We start from the raw sequence: 22,018 nt of genomic DNA, 5'->3' as shown, positions 1-22,018 counted from the left end.
TGAATATGACTAACTGTTGCACTAGGTCAAGTCAGTACCTTAATATGACATATCATTCATATGTATGTGCATTGCATTGATTGCGGTTCCTTTTGTGTTTGCCGGCGGTTGTTCCCCCTGAGTAGACGTGGTTCCGACGATGAGATCGATGACACCGATGAAGAGCTATATTATCTTCAGAAGTGCCAGGCAAGCAAAACCCCCTTGTTCATTCCGATACAATCCCACTCTCTCGCTCCTGCTCTCTTTTACTGCATTAGGACAACAGCGATTCAACTGTTACATGCTGCGGTAGTTGAACCCCTTTCCTCTGCATGACCTGTCATTGCCACAGTAAATAGATGAAACCCACTAGCATGAGTAGGAGTTGTTTGAGCCCTGATGTGCCTACTCATTCATGCTTGTTTGTCATGCCTGCTACTGCTTAGAGTTGAGTCAGGTCCGATTCATCAGGGATGAATTGGAATGTGGTGAACATGTCCTACTGTGTGTGAGCTAAGTGTGTGAACACGATTTGGTAAAGGTAGCGGTGAGAGGCCATGTAGGAGTACATGGTGGGTTGTCTCATTGCAGCCGTCCTCAGGAACTAAGTTTTGTGTTTGTGATCCATGAACAGTTACTACCACACATTGGGCTTCGGGCGCTCCAAGCTCTCTTGACTTATTAATCAACTTGATCTTTGTCCAGGAGTTGCAACTAGTTTCTGGTGTTTGTAGGTAGTGTTAGTAGTCTACCAAGTGTCACCCGGTACAGGTGGGCTTGGGACAGACTAGGCACAGTGGCCCGGTGTACCAAGTGGCACCGGATGGTGGGCTTGGGATCCCTGTACACATCGTTTGGGGCCGTGAGCGACACCCCGACCGGATCTCCTTGCGGATGGAACCCGAATAGGCGATAAACCTGGACGAGAGACTTGTGTGATTAGTCAGTTCGTGGCCGACTCCCTCACCAGGCTTCCGCTTGAAGGTTGCCGAGATACACGACGTGTACATGGTGGTAAGTGGCGAGAGCATGTGTGAAGAAGTACACCCCTGCAGGGTTATCATTATCTATTCGAATAGCCGGATTCCTCGGATATGGAAACTTGGACCCCTTGTACAGTTCATAGACAAGTGAAAGTGGATACTCTAAAATGCGCCAGATAAGCGTGAGTGCTATGGATGGCCTTCTCGTAGGGAGATGGGAGCGGATCCATAGTGGTGTATTGATATGGTGAATATGTGGACTCGTGTGCGCCACCCCAAAAGAGTTACTCGCAGTCGTGGTATAGGATAGCCACTAAGTCAAAGCTGGCTTGCTGCAGTCAAACTCCACCACCCCTTTATTGATACCGATGCATATGTAGCTAGTTCTGATGTAAGTCTTGCTGGGTACATTTGTACTCACATTTGCTTATTTTATGTTTTTGCAGAGAGACTTCAGTCTTGCTAGTAGTTCCGCGTGGACTTCGATGTTTAGCTTGTTACCTCAGCTACGATCTTGTACCCTTGGGAGGGTCTTGTAGATAGTCAGGCTCCTCAACCTTCTTCATTTTTAGTTGTCTGTACTCAGACAAGTTAAGCTTCCGTATGTGCTTTGACTTGTATGCTCTGCATGTTGGGTCATGAGACTCATGTTTGTAATATCTCGCTCCTCGGAGCCTAATGAATAAATACTTGAGTCGTAGAGTTATGTTGTGATACCATGTTGTATTTACACATATCGAGCATATTGTGTGTATGATTGAAATGCTTGGTATGTGTGGGATCCGACAACCTAGTTGTTTATCCTTGGTAGCCTCTCTTATGGGAAAATGTAGTCTTGTGCTTCCATGAGCCATAGTAGTCCGCTACAGCCCGGTTCACCGGAGTCCTGCTAACCCAGCACTACTGCTCTGGAGCACTTGACTGGCCAGCATGTGATTCACTTCGTTCATGTGTCTGTCCCTTCGGGGAAATGTCACGCGGTGACATCCGGAGTCCTGCCTAGCCTGCTACATCCCGGGTTCCCGGAGTCCTGTTAGCCCAGTGCTACAGCCCGGACTCACACGCTGCTGACCGACATGCTCGATGTTGATTCATGTATGCCTGTCCCCGTAAGTTAGTGCCACTTTGGGTTCACGACTAGTCATGTCGGCCTGGGTTCTCTGTCATATGGATGCTAGTGACACTATCATATATGTGAGCCAAAAGGCGTAAACGGTCCCGTGCCATGGTAAGGCGACACCCATGGGAATACCGTGCGTGAGGCCGCAAAGTGATATGAGGTGTTACAGGCTAGATCGGTGTGACTTAGAATCGGGGTCCTGACAGGTCACCCTTGACGAAAGCACTTCTATGACGTGCGATTTATCGTCATGAAAGTGGACACTTCCGTGATGATAATTTTGGTAATGTCATGGAACACTTCTACGACAGCACAAGTATGACTCTCTTGATTCTGTCATTAAATCGTCATGGATGTACATGCATGACAGAAAACGTGACCTACTGTGACAAACACATATCATCACGAAAGTGTATTTTTTTGAGCAACCTCTTCGGGAGGTATTGCAGCTTGGAGAATGAACAAGGCGGAATGATTGAATTGATTGTCCACTTCTTCTCTTGGACTGAACTTGCTGGGAGCATGCGGGTAGAAGCCTTGCTCAATGGTTCTCCAAAGATGTGTTGAGTTGTGATTCAAATGAGACTTGATACGAAAAAACCAATTAGAAAATGAATAAACACAAGCTTAGAAGAAGGACCAAAGTGGTTGGTATGAGTTGAGGGGACCGGTCCTCCATAGACCCGAGGAGGGGCAACCGCGGCATGGGTGCCCGATCCGTTATTTCCTTGAAGCGTAGTAGGCTTATCACTATTAGCCGCCTCCTTGCCGGAGTTGGAATCCGACTCCGAGGTAGTGGGTTTAACCATTTGCATTGGATCGGTAGAGAGTTTGAGGCCCTCAAGAAATTCTTTAAACAAGGACTTGACCTCAATCATCATGGATGATTTAAGTGAAATCACATTATCTAATGTGAAAATTTCTTACCATAAAAGAATAAGGCGAACGGACTAAATGAGAGGCGTTGGTGGCAGCACCAGAGCAAAAGACGACCAACCATATGAGTACGAGCGATCGTATGAGGTGTTAGGAGGACCGCCTCGTCGACTATTTCCACCCCGTGGAATCGGATCGTGGATCAGACGCACACAGACACCAGAAACTCACCCCGAAGGAGGAACCCTAACCTCCGGAGAGAGCCGGAGGTGGAACTTGGCAAGGAGGAGATCATCGTCTTCACCACCATTCACAAGGAGGGCTTCAACATCATCACCACTGTCATCAGCATCATCCGCATCCTTCTTATTGTAACGCATCAAGAACTCTAGTGGATCAACTTGAGTGTCACATGTGTAATCCATTCATGTTCACCATTACCACTTGTATGATGCTTGTTGCCTTCATGTGTGAGTAGTTCTCCTAGTCGAACCATAGTGTCTAATAGATCGTTTGATAATAGGACTTAATATTCTCTTTGCATGTTTATTTTAATGGTCTTCTTAATGTTAAGTGAAATTTTCCATCCAATGTATGCCAATTTTGGATGGAAGATTATTACTACTGGCGGACCGGCTAGTTGTGGAAGTAGGTGCGTGATAGGCCCTATCTCCCTTCGTCCTGGACCATTACAACAGGGGGTAAAACCGAGACCACTTTAGGCTGCATTCACAGGACCTTTTTCCTCTTAATCACCGTTTGGTAACCGGAGTGGGGAAGAATGATGATGTATGTGATATGGGGCTGCTGCGTGTATGCACATATCTGTATCGGCTCTGTCCATAAATAGAAATATGTAAAGTGGCTTAGGAATCCGATGTAGCATTGTGCTTAGGCACCGCTATAGATGCACACTAGTGAGGAATCCGGACTCCCTTGGAACGCCTTTATCTTATTGGTTTCAACTCTCTTTTGTGCAACCTTTATTATTTACTTTTTCTTGCAATATTTACTTTTACGCTTGCTACACCATTACCTTTATATCACCATCTCTTTGGATAACTCACAACTTACATGCATATTCTTTAAACTTTTAAAGAGACAAAAGATGTATTCATGTGCTTCTTATGGGATCAATACTCTTACTTTGAAAAGGCTACAACTAAACTGTGTGCACTTTCAGGACATCACCGACCGCTCCACCCGCGACTGCTGGCGGTACCGCCCCATCAGGCGGAATTGGTGGACGTCTACAGGGAGTTCGACGAGGCGGCGGATGAGGTGTGGGGCAAGAGCGACGAGGAGGAGGACATCGCCAGCTCCGCCTCGGTCGCGGCCCGCCGCCACGACCACGAAGTCGGCATGTCCGCAGGCGCCGCCGACAGCGAGGAAGAGTAATACATGGTAGGTCGCAGTCGCTCAGGTCCCAGGAAGGCCATCGCTCCCCTCTTGTTGAAGCCAAGCTTGGTGGGCTGACCATGGTCGCCCGATTAGCTGCTTGGCGTCGATGTGGAGGCGAACAACTTCACTTCCTGAGGTTTCAGAGGCGGAGCAGGAGAGCGTCGAGGCAGAACTGGAGAATTGGAAGGCAAGAGCCGAAGCTTTAGTTCTCGAGGCTTATGGATGGACATGGGAACGTCCGTCGTTGATAATTTAGAGTAGGTTTAGAGTAGGGTTTAGTTAATTTTTTTTTCTAAAATGTAACGAATTTTGTCCGGTTTATATGAAATCCTCCGTGTTTGCATGAATTTCCTTAGTAGTTCGAACAATGCTTGAAATTTATGCAGACAACGTTGGATGGCCGGCTCCCGCATCCGTGTCCGCGTACGGATGCCGGGTCAAATTTGTGGGACAACGTTAGAGACGCCCTTACGTACTAGTTGTATATGCATTGTTAATAGATGTTTTGGTTCTATGTATTGTACATGTTCACATGTTTAAGTTATGATATAAATTGCGTAATGTGAATGCCATGTTTACTGTTTACTCATGGATTAGATTAATATGCTAATATATCAACGCAAACTTGACCTAGAAGTCTAGAACAAATCTTGAAAATTGTGAACACAGTTTCTAAGGCTACGACTCGGTTTATTAAGAGGGTGCTTGGATACGTTTTAGTCCCATGACTAAAAGTAGTGGGACTAAAACTTGCTAGCCTCACTCATGCTTGGATCCAAATACTAAAAAGACTAAAATGAAGTTATTGAGCATTTATTATCCTCCAAACCATCCAATCCAAAACTCGCATGTGCTAAACGAGAAGAATTAAATGAGGAGAGAGAGGGCTAATACATATTTTAGTAGGTTTCATGTGACTAAAAAGTTTTAGCCTCAAGACTAGTTCTAGCCTCTCTTTAGTCAGAGATGCTTGGAACTTTGAGCCTCTAAAAAAAATTTTTAGTTAGACTAAAAATAGTCCCTTGGATTCAAGCAGGCCCTAAGTCTGCTTTTGAAACGGCCGTGTTGAGGTTGGTACGGAAAACATCCGTCTCCGTCAACCTTCCTGCATTCCATTCCTAGCTTCAAACGAATCGAATGCACGTACTCTACGCAACAGCTACAGCGGCGGCAACGAAACAAAATGTAGTTGGATGGCTAGAGAAACAGTAATGCTCGTATTTATTTTTGAATTTATTTCAGGATTTTTCGGCTATGCGTATTCAGTGTCTACGATGAGACGCCTATGATGATTTTGTAAATTTTAAGATGATATGTCGGTTCAGTCTTTCGGACGTGCTTATAGGGATAGAGTGTGCTTGTGTGCGTTGATGAGATGAGTGTATGCGCGTGTATATGAGCGCTCATACGAATACGGTGTGCTTGTATGCGTTTATAGAGGTGAGTGTATGCGCATGTATATGAGCGCCTCATACAAATATGATATGCTGGTGTGCGTTTATAAAGATGAGTGTATGCGCGTGTATATAAATGCTTGCGTCTGTAATATTTAAAAGAGAAATACAGCGGCGGCAGTGTCAGAGTCGGCACAGATTTGTCGGAGAATAATTCGGAGCGCCGTGCTCGGCTTCCCCTCCGATAGATTTGGCGGAACCGGCGGTAGGTCCCTCTGGCAGATCGTGGCGTTCAGGACTTAGGAGGCGCCCAGCAAGCCAGAAGGCTTTGATGTTTTTGGTCATACTAGCATGAGATGGTCTGATGAGATAAAGTTTGTCGATTCATCAATCAAAAATAAATAAAAACGAGATGCCTTTTTTGGGGGGAAGAATCTGTCTGTGACAGGAGGAAAAGGACGAGATGTTCGTACGGCCCTTTTCAGGGGCTACTACGTGCGCGGCGTTGGTAGGCGGTCGAGTAAACTATAAACTGCTGGTCCATGTGCAAAAAAAGAAAAAGGAAATTAAACCGGTGGACCAACGCCTCGCCGTGGAAAGCGGCCTGGCTGGGCTTGGAAAGTCCGCGCCTGCGTCTCTGCCGTGTGGGCGCACCATCCTTGGCGCACGCTGACACGTCCGCGCCATATCCGTCGCAGAAATATAATTTCTTTCAGCGGTACCCCTGAGAGAAAGATACTCTCTTCGTTCGGAAATACTTGTCATCAAGAGGGAGTAGATTATCGCAAAAAAAAGAAGAGGGAGTAGATGTAACGCTGCTGCCACTGGTGGTTCATCTGGTGCACAAGAAAACAATAGTTCCCTGGCACGTTCCCCTAAAAAAAAAAGTTCCCTGGCACGTTGGAATAAACTATTTTCGGGCGGCGGCAACGTCGGCCCCACCCGCTGTTGACAATTTGACCCGCGACGCAACCTGGCGCCGAGCGGGAGAAACAAAAGCAGGGGCAGGCAGGCACAGCGGCGTCTCCCTCCACAGCTCCAGTCCAAGCCGCGCAGCGCACCACCGTCTTTTCCCCCCAACCCCAATCCCCTCCGCCGCCGGCGCCTCCTCGCTCGTCGGCATGGCGGATTACGCCCCTCCCCCGGAGGACCAGGCGCTGGAGCTGGGCCAGAGGGAGCCCTTCCACGCCGCGCTCTACCTCGCGCTCGCTCTGCCCGGAGGCCTCGTCGCCTGGGTTCCCGCCAAGGCGCGCGCCGTCGCCAGGTGGCTATCCGGGGGCCGGCGCGCTGCTCCGGTGGCGGACGGAGCCGATCCGATCCGGGGGAACCCTCCCCGCCGCACCGCGAGCCTCCTCGACCTCGACCTCGCCGAGGTGGCCGCGGTGAGCGCCGCACTCTGCGTCGCCGTCGTCGCCGGGATCCACGCGATCCCCTCTCTCGTGCAGCGCCGAGCGGACTCGTCGGACTCCGACTCGAGCGGCGGCGACGACGACGAGGACGTGCAGAGCGGACACCCCAGCGATCGGCACGCCTGGTACCCACCCATACAGTCGTTGGAAGCAGGGGATCGCCGTCTCTTCGTCTCCGGCTTGACTGCCTCGGCCCGACAGCTTCCCGACGCTCGACAAGGCAACGACCCGCTGCACAGGTATATATATCCTTCCTTTGATTTGATTCCGCACGCACTCATCAGTCAATAGGGCGACCTAGTCCAGTCATTATTCCTGTCGGTGTGTTTGATCCGTTTCCATACGCGCACTCATCAGTCAATCAAGAGTTCAATTCGCGATCAAGTCCGTTGTTGTAGGATTGCAGTGCTCAATTCGAACAGCACCGCTTTTGGCCTTTTGGGTGGTGCCGCAGATGACTTCTTTTCACTGCCTTTTCCCCTTTTCCCACGAAACAGGGGTCCTTTCTCTTTCTGAATGTGCCTTTCTATTTGCGATTTCGCGCTTGTGCATGCTTTTTCTTTGTGCAGGGAACTAGCTAGATGTTCTTATATAAGCCGATTAAAGTCAACTGATTGCAATTCTAGTTGAAGAGATTGCAATTCTATGGTTAACATCATACTTCCTGAACCATAAATCGAGTATGCAATTCTATGGTTCAGGAAGTATGATGTACACACACGAATTGCAATCTCTTCAACTACTGAAATGCTTATTTCCTAATGTGGGAACGGTTTCACTTGCCCAACTGCACTTACATATCTGTCTTCCAACTGTGGATATTCAAACCAGGGTAAACTGCCATCCCAGCTTGCGCATGCTTAGGGGACACCGCAGGATGTGCATCCGTGGACCATGGGCTTATTTCAGTTTAACCCCCACTCTAACCATCCTGCTTTGTGCTCTCAAAACTATTCAAAGTGAACAAATGTTTGAATGCCTTCATTTCCTGTCAATGTTTGGCTGTGCGACCATGCCATTCCTGGTTGCCTAATGTATCTTCTCTTATATGGTGATTGTCTACCGCTCCTCTTAAGCGTATAGTTCTAGCTGTTTGTCTCTTGCTGTTGTGCTGAATCTTTGTCTTCTTGCTTAATGCAAATATGAACAGCCCTCCTTCATGTTCTCTACAAACAAAAATTTCTTGCTCGATGCTGAGACTGGAAATATGACCTTCTCACTCTCATCACAGTTCACAAGTTACCCTTGTACTCCCTCCGTAAACTAATATAAGAGTGTTTAGATCACTACTTTAGTAATCTAAATGCTCTTATATTAGTTTACAGAGGGAGTACATAACACAGAGCTTTTCCTTGTTATTCCCTACAAAGTTCGCAGGTTACCAGTGTACCTACGCTGAGTTAGCTTGTTATTCCATACACGAAGTTCACTTCGTATAGTAACATTCATTTCTCAATGGTAAACTGCGTAGCAAATCTTTCCTAAAGGAAAACTACCTAGTGAATCCCCTTTCTGATGCAATCAACCAATTTTTATTTGCTGACAATCTTATCTTGCGTACACCAGCTATTTTTGTTTCAACTGGGTCGGAGGTTTTGACTCGCTGCTATTATGGCACACACATAATATCACTTGGAAGATCTGTACAAGACGTATTTGAGGAAAAAAAAATTGGCTTATTGAGCCCCGTTCTGACATTCTCCTGCCATACCGAGTTTCTAGCTAGCCCACTATCGATTTCTACTTCCATAGGGCAATCCATTTTTTTTGCACAATTTTTAGTTCACAGTGAATAGTACTGTAGGTTGTTTAAATTAGTGCATGTGCTCCATAATCTTTACATTGGTTTCGTAGGAAGTCAAAATTAGTAGGTACGCAAAGAAGATAAGAACCATTGTTAGTTCAAGCCTTTCAGTAGGCGATAATACTTTCATTCTCAACACCAGTCATACTAAATAAAGAAAAAGGAAAGGATACATATAATCACACTGATGTATTGCAAACAAGACAACCACGAGTTATCAGTGTCAGGTTATCCAAGCCACATGTCACTAAAAAGCGTAGCAGTTGTCCAAATTGAGCCATTTCAAACCAAAAGGCAGAGTTGTAATTATTTACGCAAGTTCCTGCTTTAAGCCAGGAACATTATGGAAACATATGTATTTCATATCCAGAGTACCTGAAGCTAATCAATCCTGTTAAGTTTTTCTTTACATGATGAGGTTTCTTCTTGGGATATATCATGTAATGTATAGTTGAGTTGATGTTCTTGGTGAGGACAATAGTGTTCCCGATGCTTTATGATTTGTAGAAACTTCCAGAAACCTCGTATGTATGCATTTTGTAGTACATACATTCTGAATCTTTTCCATATTGCAGACTGTCAGATGTAGAGAACCCGTTGATCCTCACGCCAAGCACAGAACGGTTTTCAGGTCCTTGTGAGTTGACCAATGAAACAACAAGGACTTGGGTCTTGAGGCTCAAAATTTACTACCAAACTTGTTTAAGTAAGCGGCAATTACATGAGCAGAATCAGGAATTGGCTGAAGAATGCTTTGCAGTGGTAGCCAAGCAATCTGTAGAGCAGATCCTTGAGGTTGCATGTTCATTCACCGATGCAACTTGGTCTTATGCCCACATGTCGCAACAACTGACTGTTTTTGACACACTTGTTGATGTCCTATTCAATGTACGAGGCCTGCGTTTCAGCGGATCTGGTGAGGTTGCTGGTATTATCAATAAGATGGTGAATGCTTTCGAAGGAGTAATTCAGAGGACTTCAAATGATATTCGTAGCAACAAGGAATCTATTATTCATCCTGCAACTTTTATTCTCATACAAGTCCTGGAATTTTTCCACCGTAACAGAGATATGATCCAGTCAATACTTGAAACCGGAGGTTACAACACTGGCCCATGCTCTGACATGTTAGATTGTTTGGTATCTAAGCTCAAGTGCGCAGAAAAAAGTTTCCAAAAAGGGGGCAAAGGTGCATATTCTTCTTGAATAACATAAATTATGTTTTGCAAAAGAATTGCCATTCAGGATTACTCCCTCCCAATGTAGAGAGTAATTTAGTTTCACTGATTGACCAGTACATCATGAGCTACCTTGAGAAATACTGGGTTCCACTCCTGAGATATTTGGATGGGGATTCTCTGAGGAAGCCACGCCGTTTGTCCTTGGATAAATTTACTGGAGAGTTCTTTACTATCTGTTATAGCCAGATGACTTGGAAGGTTCAGACTGTGCTCAAGGGGAGACTGCGTCAAGAGATAGTGGATTTGATTGTTCCAAAATATGTGAACTTCTTGAGAGCACTAGAGGAAAATCCAAGATCTTGGTTCGACAGGATCAGCCGAGAGAAACCAATGTGTACTGCGGCGGAACTGGAACAGGGGATCAGAGGATTATTTGAAAGATAGCAGGAGGCTAGCAGGGATGGTAGGGCTCCAAACCTGTACATGGTCGGTGCAGTAATCGTGTACATAGGAGAGCATTTTTATTTGTTGATCCGGCCGTGATGCCAAAGGGGTCCATATATGTAGTATTTTCAGGTGATGAGCATGCTTCCTGTATTAGTAAGATTCAGACTACGACGGTTGGTGCGGCGTATAGTTTCTTTTTGTTACGTGTATGTAGTGCTATAGAGAAGCCTAGAGTTTTGCTTTTTCCATGTATAGTTGTAATTAGAAATATATGCGCGGGTTGGTGCGCCTGTGCCATTGGGGGATATGTGGTTCAGTCTTTGTCCTCATGCTACCTTGTGTTCCATGTATAGTTGTACTTAATAACTAGAGAAATATATGTGCGCTTTGCTGCGCCATCGGATGTATTTAATTCGGTCATTGTTTCTCTTGCTACCTTGTGTTCCATTCTGTTATAATATTGGCAAAACTGTGGATGGTGTTGACCTGAAGCTCACTCTCCTCGCACCACCATGAACAAATTACATAGCTCCATCTGCCTGAGATTGTCAAGAGTATCGCCTTGCTGACGAACCGGACTTGATCTGCCCTGTTTCACTCACCAGGAACATTCAAGTTTTATGTGTTGGTTATGGGCTAATAACAAGCTACTCGCTCGTGACACTTTTAGTAAATCTCAGAATATAATCCACAAATTTTCAGGCTTTTTCTGTGCTGGGCCTGAAACTGTACTCCACCTTTTCCTTCAATGTGCACTAAACATGATCTTGGCATTGACGTCCAAAATTCAACAGTAATCTGGACTCATATTTTGAAACCAACGATTGACCCGATGCCGAGGAACCCCCAAACCGACTGAATCCATATGTATGCTCATAAGTGCTCCCTCCCCTTTTGAATGGTTTGGCCATCCCCAATCAGTTAACAACACTTGCCCCCCATAATACAAAATTTCTGGCTCCGCCCTGAATACAGAAAATAGTCCCCCCCTCCCTCTCCCGGTTGCTCCTGCGAGCGGCGCAGAGGGGAAACCCTAGCCGCCGGCCGTAGGCCCCTCCTCATCCCCACCTCCCACCTCGCTGCCGACGACTCACGCTGACGGGTGAAGTTCGGTCAGCCTCAGGGGTGGCGGGGTCTTTCTTCCCCTGATAGGGTGGTTGCCGACGCGGGTCAGGTTCAGTGGGCGGCGTCGCGGCTGGCAGAGGGCGCGGCAGTGGGTGGCAAGGTCGGTGCCCGACGGCGGCGTGTTGGGCTCTGTGCTGTCACGCGCGGGGGGTGCACTTGGAGTGGTGGCGGCGCCACTGTCGTGGAGCGCATCGGCCCCCGTCAGCGTGTGGCTGATGCAGATGCGGGGCGTGCCGCTCTTGGCGGATCTGCGGCGAGCGTGGCTAGCTCCCGGGGCGTCCCCGTTTGCCCTTGGAGCGGATCTGGCGATGGTGGCTCCTCTCGTGTGCTTCTTCCTTCCTCGTCGGCCAGCACTGTCGGTGTCACTGTTGGCCAGATCTACCGGGTGGTGGGGCTAGATGGTCTGGTAGGGAGGGATTGGGGGAAACCCTTGGCTGGTCGTTGTGGCCATGATGCTAGCGATGCTCCGGTGTCTGTTCCTTTCTTGAAGGTGGATTCACGATCCCTCCCTCGGCCTCCCCTTCCCGTCTCGGGCGAAACCCCAAAATCTCTGGATTGAGTGGTGACGGCACTCCGACGTCGTTTTTCTTTTTGAAGACACCACCTTGGGACGGCGGAGTGGTGGTCTACGCTTCCGCGTGGGAGGTGGTCAGCTGGATATCTTAAGTGGTACTCATGCTTGGCTGCTTGAGGTGGAAGTTGGGCCTGCGAGCGGCTTTGGTGATGTTGGGGTGTGCCGCTGTGTGGTGCGGTGGCTGTGCTTGTCGTCCTCTCCTTGACAACCAGTTGGTCTTGGTCATGTGAGCTCATGGGTGAGCGAGTCTGCCTGTCGATGGCGTAGTGTCCTCTGAGCCAAGACTAGAGGCAGGGGGCCTCTTCGAAAGGTAGAGAAGGATGGCAGACCAGCAATGGCTTGCCTCAAGGGAGATAACTGAGCATGACAATCCTCCTGCAGCAAGCTACTACCTCGGCTTAGTTGTGTCGTGTGCTCCGAGGGCCTCGATGATCAAGCCTGCGCTTGGTTCATTCGATGCTTGTTAGTGGCTCTTTTGGTATCATGTGTCTTTGCCATTTATATTTTTTTATCCTGATAATTAGAACGTTCGGATTTTAAGAATTTGCCCCGAAAGTTTTTTCATGGCAAGTTTAGTTGTCAAGATATGGCAACTTTGTCCTAACTCGTATATTTTCTTCAGAAAATTGTCATATTTGCCAACCTCGTGTAAACTAAAGTTGCCATGAAAAACATTCGGGATGAAATTCTTAAAATCCGAACGTTTGGAATTTATCATTTTCATTTTTTTAATCTTTTGTTGTCCTGGCATGTTGAACTTGTGGTGTGGTGGTTGGTTTATATTTATGATATAAAAAGTGGAGGAAATCCTTTTTCGTCAATGCAGAAGATAGCCAACCATCCCAATGTTCTATCTGAAAATAAAAATGAGCCTAGACTCAATGGAAAATTCCTTTGGTGTCAACTCGTTTTCTATTCCTACTTATAGGATTTAAGATACATGTCATCTCATTTTCTACAAAATTTCTATTTCTATAATAATCTTATCATATCAACCAAAAGATGCCTTGACCTTTTGACCGGCGGCGGGAGCGGTGAGAAGAGGCAGAGAGATGAGCACATAATAAACCCAGCAGGGAGGAGCAAGCAGACCACCGTCTCGTCCTTTCCAATCCCCTCCTCCCCTCCCCTCCCCTCTCCGCCCCGCCCCCCACTCTGACTCCGACTCCGACTCCAGCGGCGGCGACGACGACGAGGAGAGCTTCCGGAGGCTCGACAAGGCAACGACCTGCACAGCACAGGTATATTCCTTTGATCTGATTCCACACGCACTCGTCAATAGTCGAGTCATTTTTTTCTTCATGCAGTGCTGTGTATTCCATCCGATTCCCTACGCACTCATCGTGATCGTGTCGTGTGCCTTGTTTTGTTTCATGTACGACTGCACTGCTCAACTTTTGGCTAGTACTGTGCAGTAGAGGGACAGTTATTTTCTCTGCCTTTTCTTTTTTTTCCCCCGCAAAACAGGGGTCTTCTCTAGTACTAGTAGTACTTCTGAACGTGCCTTTTCCTGTTTGCCTTTGGAGGTCGTGCGTCTGTGTGGCGTTTTCCTGCGTCCCCAAGACAAGCAGGGAAGGGAGCAAGCTACAGTAGATATTATCATTAATCGATTATTACCGTCAATTGATTAGTACACACGAATCACAATTTTGTCAACTATTGAAATGCCTGTTTCCTAGCGTGGAACTGCATTACACCTGTCCAACTGCATTTAGATAGATAGATATATGGTTTTGGTAACCGAGTTTTTTTGCTGACAATCTTATCTTGTGTACACCAGCTATTTTTGTTTCAACTGGGTCGGAGGTTTTGACTCCTAGCTATTATGGCACACACATATAATATCACTTGGATCCCATGTCACTCCGAACATCTGTACAAAGACGTATTTGAGGATTTTTTCTGAAAGAAAAATAGCCTGCCTGAACTCACCACTCCATTGAAAAACGTATTGATTCGGCCCATCTGAACCCAGGCTGCTTTGGAAGGAAAGGAACAAACACATGTTCAGTAGCGAAAGGAGAATGGCACAAGACGTTATCTTTGCCATCCTGAAGAAGGGAGGCTGTGAGGAGCCATTAAGTACTATAGATAACGTCATGTGCCATAATTTGTAGTTCACAGTGAATAGTACTATATGTTGTTCCTTTCTTTGCCATCCTAAAGAAGGGAGTCAAAGATAATATCCTGGGCCATAATTTTGTAGTTCACAGTGAATATCCCTGTAGGTTGTTCCTTTCTTTGCCATCCTGTAGGTTGTTCAATCGCGAAAGGAGAATGGCCCTATGTTTGCCATCCTCAAGAAAGAAGAATACGTAGCGAATCAATGTTAGTTCAAGCCTTTCAGTAGGCAATAATACTTTCATTCTCAGCAGCAGTCAGACTAATTAAAGATAAAAAGAAAGGATACATATACATCACCCTGTTGCATTTTAAAAACATTGCAGACAAGAGACAACCATGAGCTATCATCAGTGTCAGCTTATCCAAGCCACATGTCATTAAATAGTGCAGCAATTGTCCAAATTGAGCCTTTTCAAACCAAAAGGCATAGTCTACCTGCTTTAAGCCAGGTACATTATGAAAACATATATATTTCAAATCTGGAAACCTACCGTTTTGTTTTTGTTCCATGTTTAGTTGTGGCTAGGGAAATATATGCACGCTTTTTTGTGCCGTTGGGGGATATTTTGTTCCATGTTCGGTCATTTTTTCTCTTGCTACCTTGTGGTCCATGCATAGTTCAAATTTTGCCACACGAACTGATCGTGAACGCCACTGTCAATGGCCGGTCTGTAGACCCTCGCACCACCATGAACACATTACAAAGCTCCATCCGCCTGAGATTGTCAAGAGTATTGCCTTGCTGACAAACCTGAGCTGATCTGCCCTGTTTCACACACCAACAACACTCAAGGTTTCTGTGGTGGTTATTGCCTAATAACATGCTGCTCGCTCAATGTCAGAATATAATCCATAAAACTTCAAGTATTTTTATGTGCTAGGCCTGAAACTATACTCCACCTTTTCCTTCGATGCACTAAAAATGATCCTGGCCTTGGTGTCTGGAATTCAATATATAGTAATCTAGGCTCATATTTTAAAACGATTGACGATGCCGAGGAACCCCCCAAGGCCCCAAACCAACTGAATTCATATGTATGCTCATAAGTGCCCCCTCCACTTTTCATATATAATTCAAATGTATGGAACCGGATGCCTGCCTGTTTTGATAAATTCAAATTTGATCCACGAATTACTGACAGGACATAGGAAGGGAGAAGAACACACAGGCTTTGTCTCACAACTTGTGCCCTTTTTTATATTTCTTCTCTCACAAACACACACAATGCAGGTACATGGGCTTAATAGCCAAGCCAGACCCACTCGGTTGACACGCACCCACTAGCTAGCATGCACACACGCACACATGGTCAAGCCACCGACGAACGAATGGCTTGATCCACTAATCACTCTGTGTCTCTGTTAGCTAGCTACACACGCACACGGTAGCATTAGCACTTATATGCATATTTATCTATCCTCGCAGCTAGCCAGCTACGTAACTACGTTTACTTACTGCTAGCTAAACCAAGCCATCACCTTACATGCATGCATGATAATAATTCAAAGACATGAACAGATTCTCACGTACGTGTGCATTGCATGCATGACTCATCTAATGCATGGCATGACTAAATAGTGGAGTAGTGCAACAAGATTAACCTGACAAGTGCGTGCTTAGGACCCAGCCATGTACAGTAGTAGAGGAAATGCATGCACCTGCACATAGGTGCCTGCCGGGCTCTTTACAAGCTTTCAGTACAACTTGTACAACAGTGAATATATTATCCTTTTAAACTTCATATTTAGGCCGAGCTGATAGATGCTTCAAACTTGCGTCCTACAACAATGAATATATTATCCCTTTGAACGTAGTTTACCATCAGACATTTCTATATTCCCGCAAAATAAAACCAATATATTTCTGGTAACACTGTTGACGTGGTTTTTGCAAAAGGACTGCAGATTAAAGATGGTGGCCACAATACTGAAGTGGCTTTTGGACTGAGCTGCATGTTCATTTTCTTCCAAACTTTGCCATCTCTTCGTGGTTTTCTTAATCATTACGTGCTGCTGAATTAACACCTCTGTTAAAACGCAAATCGGACAAGGACATGCTTGACTGGAATGGACACTTGATATGAGCCGCAAAAGAACCATCGGTTTGACAGGGATTTCATCAAGGCACGCACAATCCAAGGTGCTCAACTCCAACAGATCCCTTAAAACTGCATCTCCTACATTCCTCCCTTTCAATTTATCTTCTCTGCGTACATATTCAACTCCAATTTACATAACAAGAATTCAAACTTATATGTTACAATGCCATAACTTCGAATTTTTCAATATACAACATCCAAATGCACAACATAAATCGAAATACTTCATCCTGATAGGAGGGCATCTTCGCATTGCGATGATTTTCCTCCATAATGTCCTTCCAATAGTTGGCACCGGTTTGATTATTTCCCATGACCGCATCAAGTGTCACATTCTCCCATGCCATCACCGATGCCTCATCCTCACACACCGTGTAATTGGCCGATCTTCGCCCCTTTTTTATTAAACGGAGTGCCAAGCAACTCCACGACATCTTCTACTTGAGAATTTGGCATCGAGCAGTTGATCTCGTCTATGCACACACAATCACTCATCATGCTCATGAAATAATTGGCACTAGCAATGAACGGAGCAATCAATTAGTGACAATTCAACAGCATTTAACGTTAAAATAGGAAAAAAGGAGATAAACTCACATTGCTTGCATTTGGTCGAATACCTCAGAGGCGTCGCCCATGCCGTGCTTGCTGACATCAATAACGGGCGGAGGAGGGGCTTCGAGGGGTGGGTGGGAAGCATGGGGGCCCTCCCGCCGACTTCCTCACTGCACTCTCTTCCTTGGCTTGGTGGCACGGAGGTGCCACGTGCGGGCGCCAGAGATGGGATACCGGTGTCATGCCGGCAAGGCCGGTGGCTGCATGTTGGTGGCGCCTAGGTGGGGCTGAAGGGCTGCAGTGGCCTGGTGTGCCGCCACACCAGCGGGCAGCACCACACTTCATTGCCACCGACACAGCCGTCTGGAGAGCTGCCATGGGCAGTATAAGCGGTAACAACTAACTCAACATTGCGAGGAGAAGAATGGGCCGCAAGCGGGCAGGCGGCGTCCATGGAATCACCAGGGCTGCGGCGGATCGATCGGGTGGCGACCAAGAGCTTCGTGAGATTTGCTCTCCCGTGGGTGAAAATAGAGGGGTCAGTGGGGTGATTTTGACCCTATATTTTGGGTCAAGGTGGGGTGTCTCTAGGTTCGACCCTAAACATTATATGGGTATGGTGTGGGATAGAGAATATACAAGAGTGGGGTTTTGACAGATTTTGGCAGGTTTAAGGGATAGGGATTCTACTAGAAATGCTCCAAGGTTGCGTATGAATGTCTGGAGTGGGATTTTGACGGATTTTAGCAGTTTTAAGGGATAGGGATTCTACTAGAGATGCTCCAAGGTTGCATTTGGATGTCTATCAGGGTCTGGAATCGTGAATTGGTATTCACATACCCCCAATTCGGCTGTTTGGGTGGCCTCGGTGTTTGCAGTGCCATCTCTCCCTGCAATTAACAATAGTAACTGTTATGTCACTGATAAAATACAAGCAGAAAAATAGAGTGTTGAGATTTAAGCAGGACCTGCAAAATATTCTGTCACTGAATCAACACACAAGGTACCAAAGCAAGTTTCTCAACGTAATGTCATGTCCTGTTTCTTGATTGCTTGGACAACTCCGGGTGGCACCCAATGATATCAAGTGTTTCCAATGAGGATGGCAGACCACACACTGGTAAAGATTGGAGCTCTGGGCAGTATGATATTCTCAGCACTCTGAGAGACGAAAGGTTCCTAAATTTCAACGGAAATGATGTTGTAGTGACTTTAGGACATCTCTCGATCACCAGAACTTTTAGTGAATAAAAAAACTGCAGTGAGGATAGAGAGTGCAAAAACTGGCAGTTGCGTACGGACAACTCAGTGAGCATGGTGCTGAAACTAAGTGTTTCTGATGCTGGAAGAGATGTTACGTTAGGCAGGTCTATCATCTCCAACAAGGACAAATGAGGGAGAGCCTGGAGAAAACTACTAAAATTCTGATCAGTAAAGTTGCAGCGACTAAGTTGCAACCTTTGTAGAGAAATAAGCGACCCTATTTCTTCAGTAGCAACGACTTGTTCAGCACCACTTATGTTTAAAGCTACAAGAGCCTCTACATGCTGCTTCTGGAATAACCCATTGAAGTGGACAGAAGTTGTGCAAACATCCAGCTGGAGCTTCTCTGAACTTGAAGAAAAAGGGGCAAGCCTCATGTATGGCATGAAGCATGTACGCTCAATGGTAACTTCACGAGTAGTTGCAGAGAAGGGAGGAATTTCGACCAATTCTGGACAATCCACTATAATTAATCTTTCAAGGCATGGAAATGAATTCTTGTCCTCTACTCTAGCCCACTCACGCAACTTTGGGAAATCATCAACTTCAAGGACACTTAGAGATGGAAATGCCACATCACCGTTGCCATAAAACTCATGTCCAATTCGTTCAACTGCACACAGCTCCTTCATGTGTAAATATCTGAGTGATCCCAAATTTCCCAATGGAGGAAGGATGCCCAAACTCCTGCAATTGATAAGGTGCAAAGAACGCACTTGCTGCAATGACTGTAGCAAACTGGGAGCTTTGGTGCCACAATACCTTCTTATATGAAGTACCTTTATATCTTGGTGCGGCTTTAAGCCTTCAAGTACCTCTTCGTCAGCAGGAGGGGGGTTATTTCTACTAGCGGAGCTCCATTCTAAATTCAGAGAATTAAGATGTGTTTTCTTATTCAACTCAGCTTTGCAGGCTTCTTCATAGCTTGAAACATTGTCTAGACCTTTTACATTTAGTGACCCACGGAGACCATTGATGTTTCTCAACTCTTCTGATCTATGCCCTTCCTTCTTTTTAATGTGGAACTCAAGTGATCACTGAAGCTTAGCTAGCCGACCAATGCCCGCCAATCCTGCAATACACTTTGTTTCAACAAGAAGGTGCCGCAAATTGACCAGCATAGTAACGCTTTCAGGAAGCTTATCAAACGAACATTTCCCAGTGAAGCACAATACTTGCAGATTCAGGAGCTTGCCAATCGACTCATGAAGCCTCTGGATGGAGCCATGGATAGATAGGTAACGGAGGTGCAGTAAGTCATCAATGCATTGGGGCAACTCTTTGGAGTTAAAGCAACTGACATCAAGAACACGCAACTGTTTTGAATTCTCCAGGATACTTTTTAAATTCACAGAAAAATCCTCTTGGGAGCAGCTAGAGTTGGAAGGAAGTGACGGTCGGATTAACAAGGTGCGCAGCTCTTTTAGACTGCAGAAGCTTGTGAGACGAGGTAGACTGTTCATGGTGACAGACAGATGGCGCACTGTTGGCGGGATGTCACGGTTCATGCCATCGTCAACATGGAAGCAGTCCTCCGCAGCAACAGACCTTGCAAGATCATGCAGTAAGCCGTGCACCAAGTAGTACGTCTTGGTTCCAAGCTTGATTTCCTGGAAGAATGAGCGTGAAAGGAGCTGATCAAAATATTCTCTAGCTATGTCTTCCATCCTTTTGTCAGCCGTGCCTTGTGGTTGAACAAAACCCTCGGCAATCCAAAGGTGGGATAAGTGTGCTGGAGCAAACTTATAGTCCTTTGCAAACAAACTGCAATATGCGAAGCACCGCTTGAGGTGTACTGGTAGGTACTTATAGCTCAAGCGTAGGGTAGACGAAACATTATTATCTTTTAATCCTGGCATGTACGCTCAAGCTTGATTTTTTCAGCAATCCGCTTTCCGATCGGGTGAAGTTCTTGATAGACATTACCGGGATCACTTGGCAAAGCATGTTCCTTCAGCAGGGCCCAGCAATCCTCGTTCTTGAGCGGATTCACAGTGTACAGCTGTGATGCTCTGAAGATGTGAGGCATGGTGTCCATGCGGGAAGTCGCCATAATTCTGCTCCCGGTATCTGCTGACTGTAGAGGAGCGAGCATGTCCATCCAGGCTTCATCCGTGCTGTTCCACACATCATCAAGAACAATCAGATACCTCTTGGATGTAAGAGCTCGATGGAGCTCAGACTGAAGCATGTGAAAATCCACCATCTTGTCAGCAGAGGCCTCCCAAGCTGGCTTGACTGACCTTAGGATCTCTGCTGCGAGCTCCATCTTGTTGGAGCTACTGGAAACTAACACCCAACATTTGACATGAAAATGCTCCCCAACCGCTGCATCATTGAACACCATCCGAGCAAGAGTTGTCTTCCCAATTCCTCCAGCACCAACAACGGAGATAACAGCAGACTTGGCACATGGCTGGATGAGCAATTGCACGATATCATCCTTCTCCTTGTCGCGCCCAACAAACACCCTAGTCTGAAGAATTTCCCTGCCTGAATCAGGCATCCGCGGTGGCAGTAGGGGCGGCAGCGAAGTGGACGATGAGCCGCCGGCGGCCTTGTCAAGCAGATGAACAATCTTTTGAGTTTCTTGATTCACAGCTTTGATGTCCTTGATGATCTTTTTGGGTGGTTTGGACGCAACTATGCCAAAAGGGAGGCAGTTGGAAGCAGACCACCTGAGAGCGGGAAGGGGCTTGGACTGACGACGGCTAAGAACCCGAGATGGGTTGTGGCAGTGGATCGTGTCTTGAAGGTCTTGGGCGAAGTAGAAGGCGTCCCTGGCCTGCAGAGCCAGCGCCTTATATCCGGCGGTGGCGGAGATGGCCCAGATCTCGAGCAGATAGGCCACGAGAAGCTCCAGGGTGGGGGCGGCGGCCTTCCCCCCGCACTTGCTGGCCCCAGGCGCGCATCTCCGGCGGCTCCCGCCGCAGGACTGGATGTCGGAGGCCAGCCCCTCCATGGCCCGAGAGGCCGAGCGCAGCAGCCGCGGCGCCTCCGCCAGTGCCGCGGGATCCAGGCCGCCGGAGCACGCCGCTGCCTCCATGGGCTTCATCCTCTCGCTGCTTACTTGCTTTCAGCATGTGTACGCGTGCGATTTGGTCTTTGGTGGAAGATCTGGAGCGTAGGGAGACACGGTGGCTGTTGCCATCCTATCAAAACCGCCACTACCTACCGACCGACGAATATATATATATATATATATATATATATAGATATATATATATATATATATGCACAATAATCCCCACTGGCCAAGCAATTCCAAGTCAATGTGGAACAGCTTTCCGCGTAATTTTATGCCGGGTGGATGCCGTCCCAGGCTTTTCTTCCTCATATAAAACACGCGTTAGAGCATTACTAGTAGTACCCCTAAACCCTCAAACCCTCATAAATAATCGCTTTTTTACGGGTTGCAACAAAAAAACGCAAAAACTAGAACCCCTAAATCCTCAAACCCTAAAAAAAGTAAGGGTCCAACCCTCAAACCCAATTTCGAACCGTAGAAGTGAGGGTTGGAGGGGGGCGCTCGACCCTAGCCCGCACTCCCTTCCCCTGTCGCGCGGGAGGGAAGTTTCCCGTCCCCAACCTCCCGCTTCCTCCCTCCCAAGCCGCCGGCCGTCTCCCGCCGCCAATCCGGCCGGCCCCCCGCCTCCCCTCGACGCCGCCGCCGTCCCGCCC

The 22,018-nt window shown here is 46.8% G+C and overlaps 1 protein-coding gene and 1 pseudogene across 1 annotated transcript; one reads left to right on the top strand and one right to left on the bottom strand.

The window, feature by feature from the left end:
- Positions 1 to 6,877: 6,877 nt before the first annotated feature.
- On the top strand, positions 6,878 to 10,913 carry LOC119357428. The gene is made up of 2 exons (XM_037624385.1): positions 6,878 to 7,404; positions 9,545 to 10,913. The coding sequence occupies exons 1-2, from the start codon at positions 6,878 to 6,880 to the stop codon at positions 10,173 to 10,175; spliced, it is 1,158 nt and encodes a 385-aa protein (XP_037480282.1). The 3' UTR covers positions 10,176 to 10,913.
- A 7,144-nt stretch (positions 10,914 to 18,057) lies between these two features.
- Positions 18,058 to 21,447, bottom strand: LOC119352791 (annotated as a pseudogene).
- Between the last annotated feature and the right edge of the window lie 571 nt (positions 21,448 to 22,018).

This window comes from Triticum dicoccoides, chromosome 2A (assembly GCF_002162155.2).
Source record: "Triticum dicoccoides isolate Atlit2015 ecotype Zavitan chromosome 2A, WEW_v2.0, whole genome shotgun sequence".
NCBI lineage: Eukaryota > Viridiplantae > Streptophyta > Magnoliopsida > Poales > Poaceae > Triticum > Triticum dicoccoides.
Note: the sequence above shows the minus strand (reverse complement) of the source record. Positions and strands in the feature narration are given on the sequence as shown.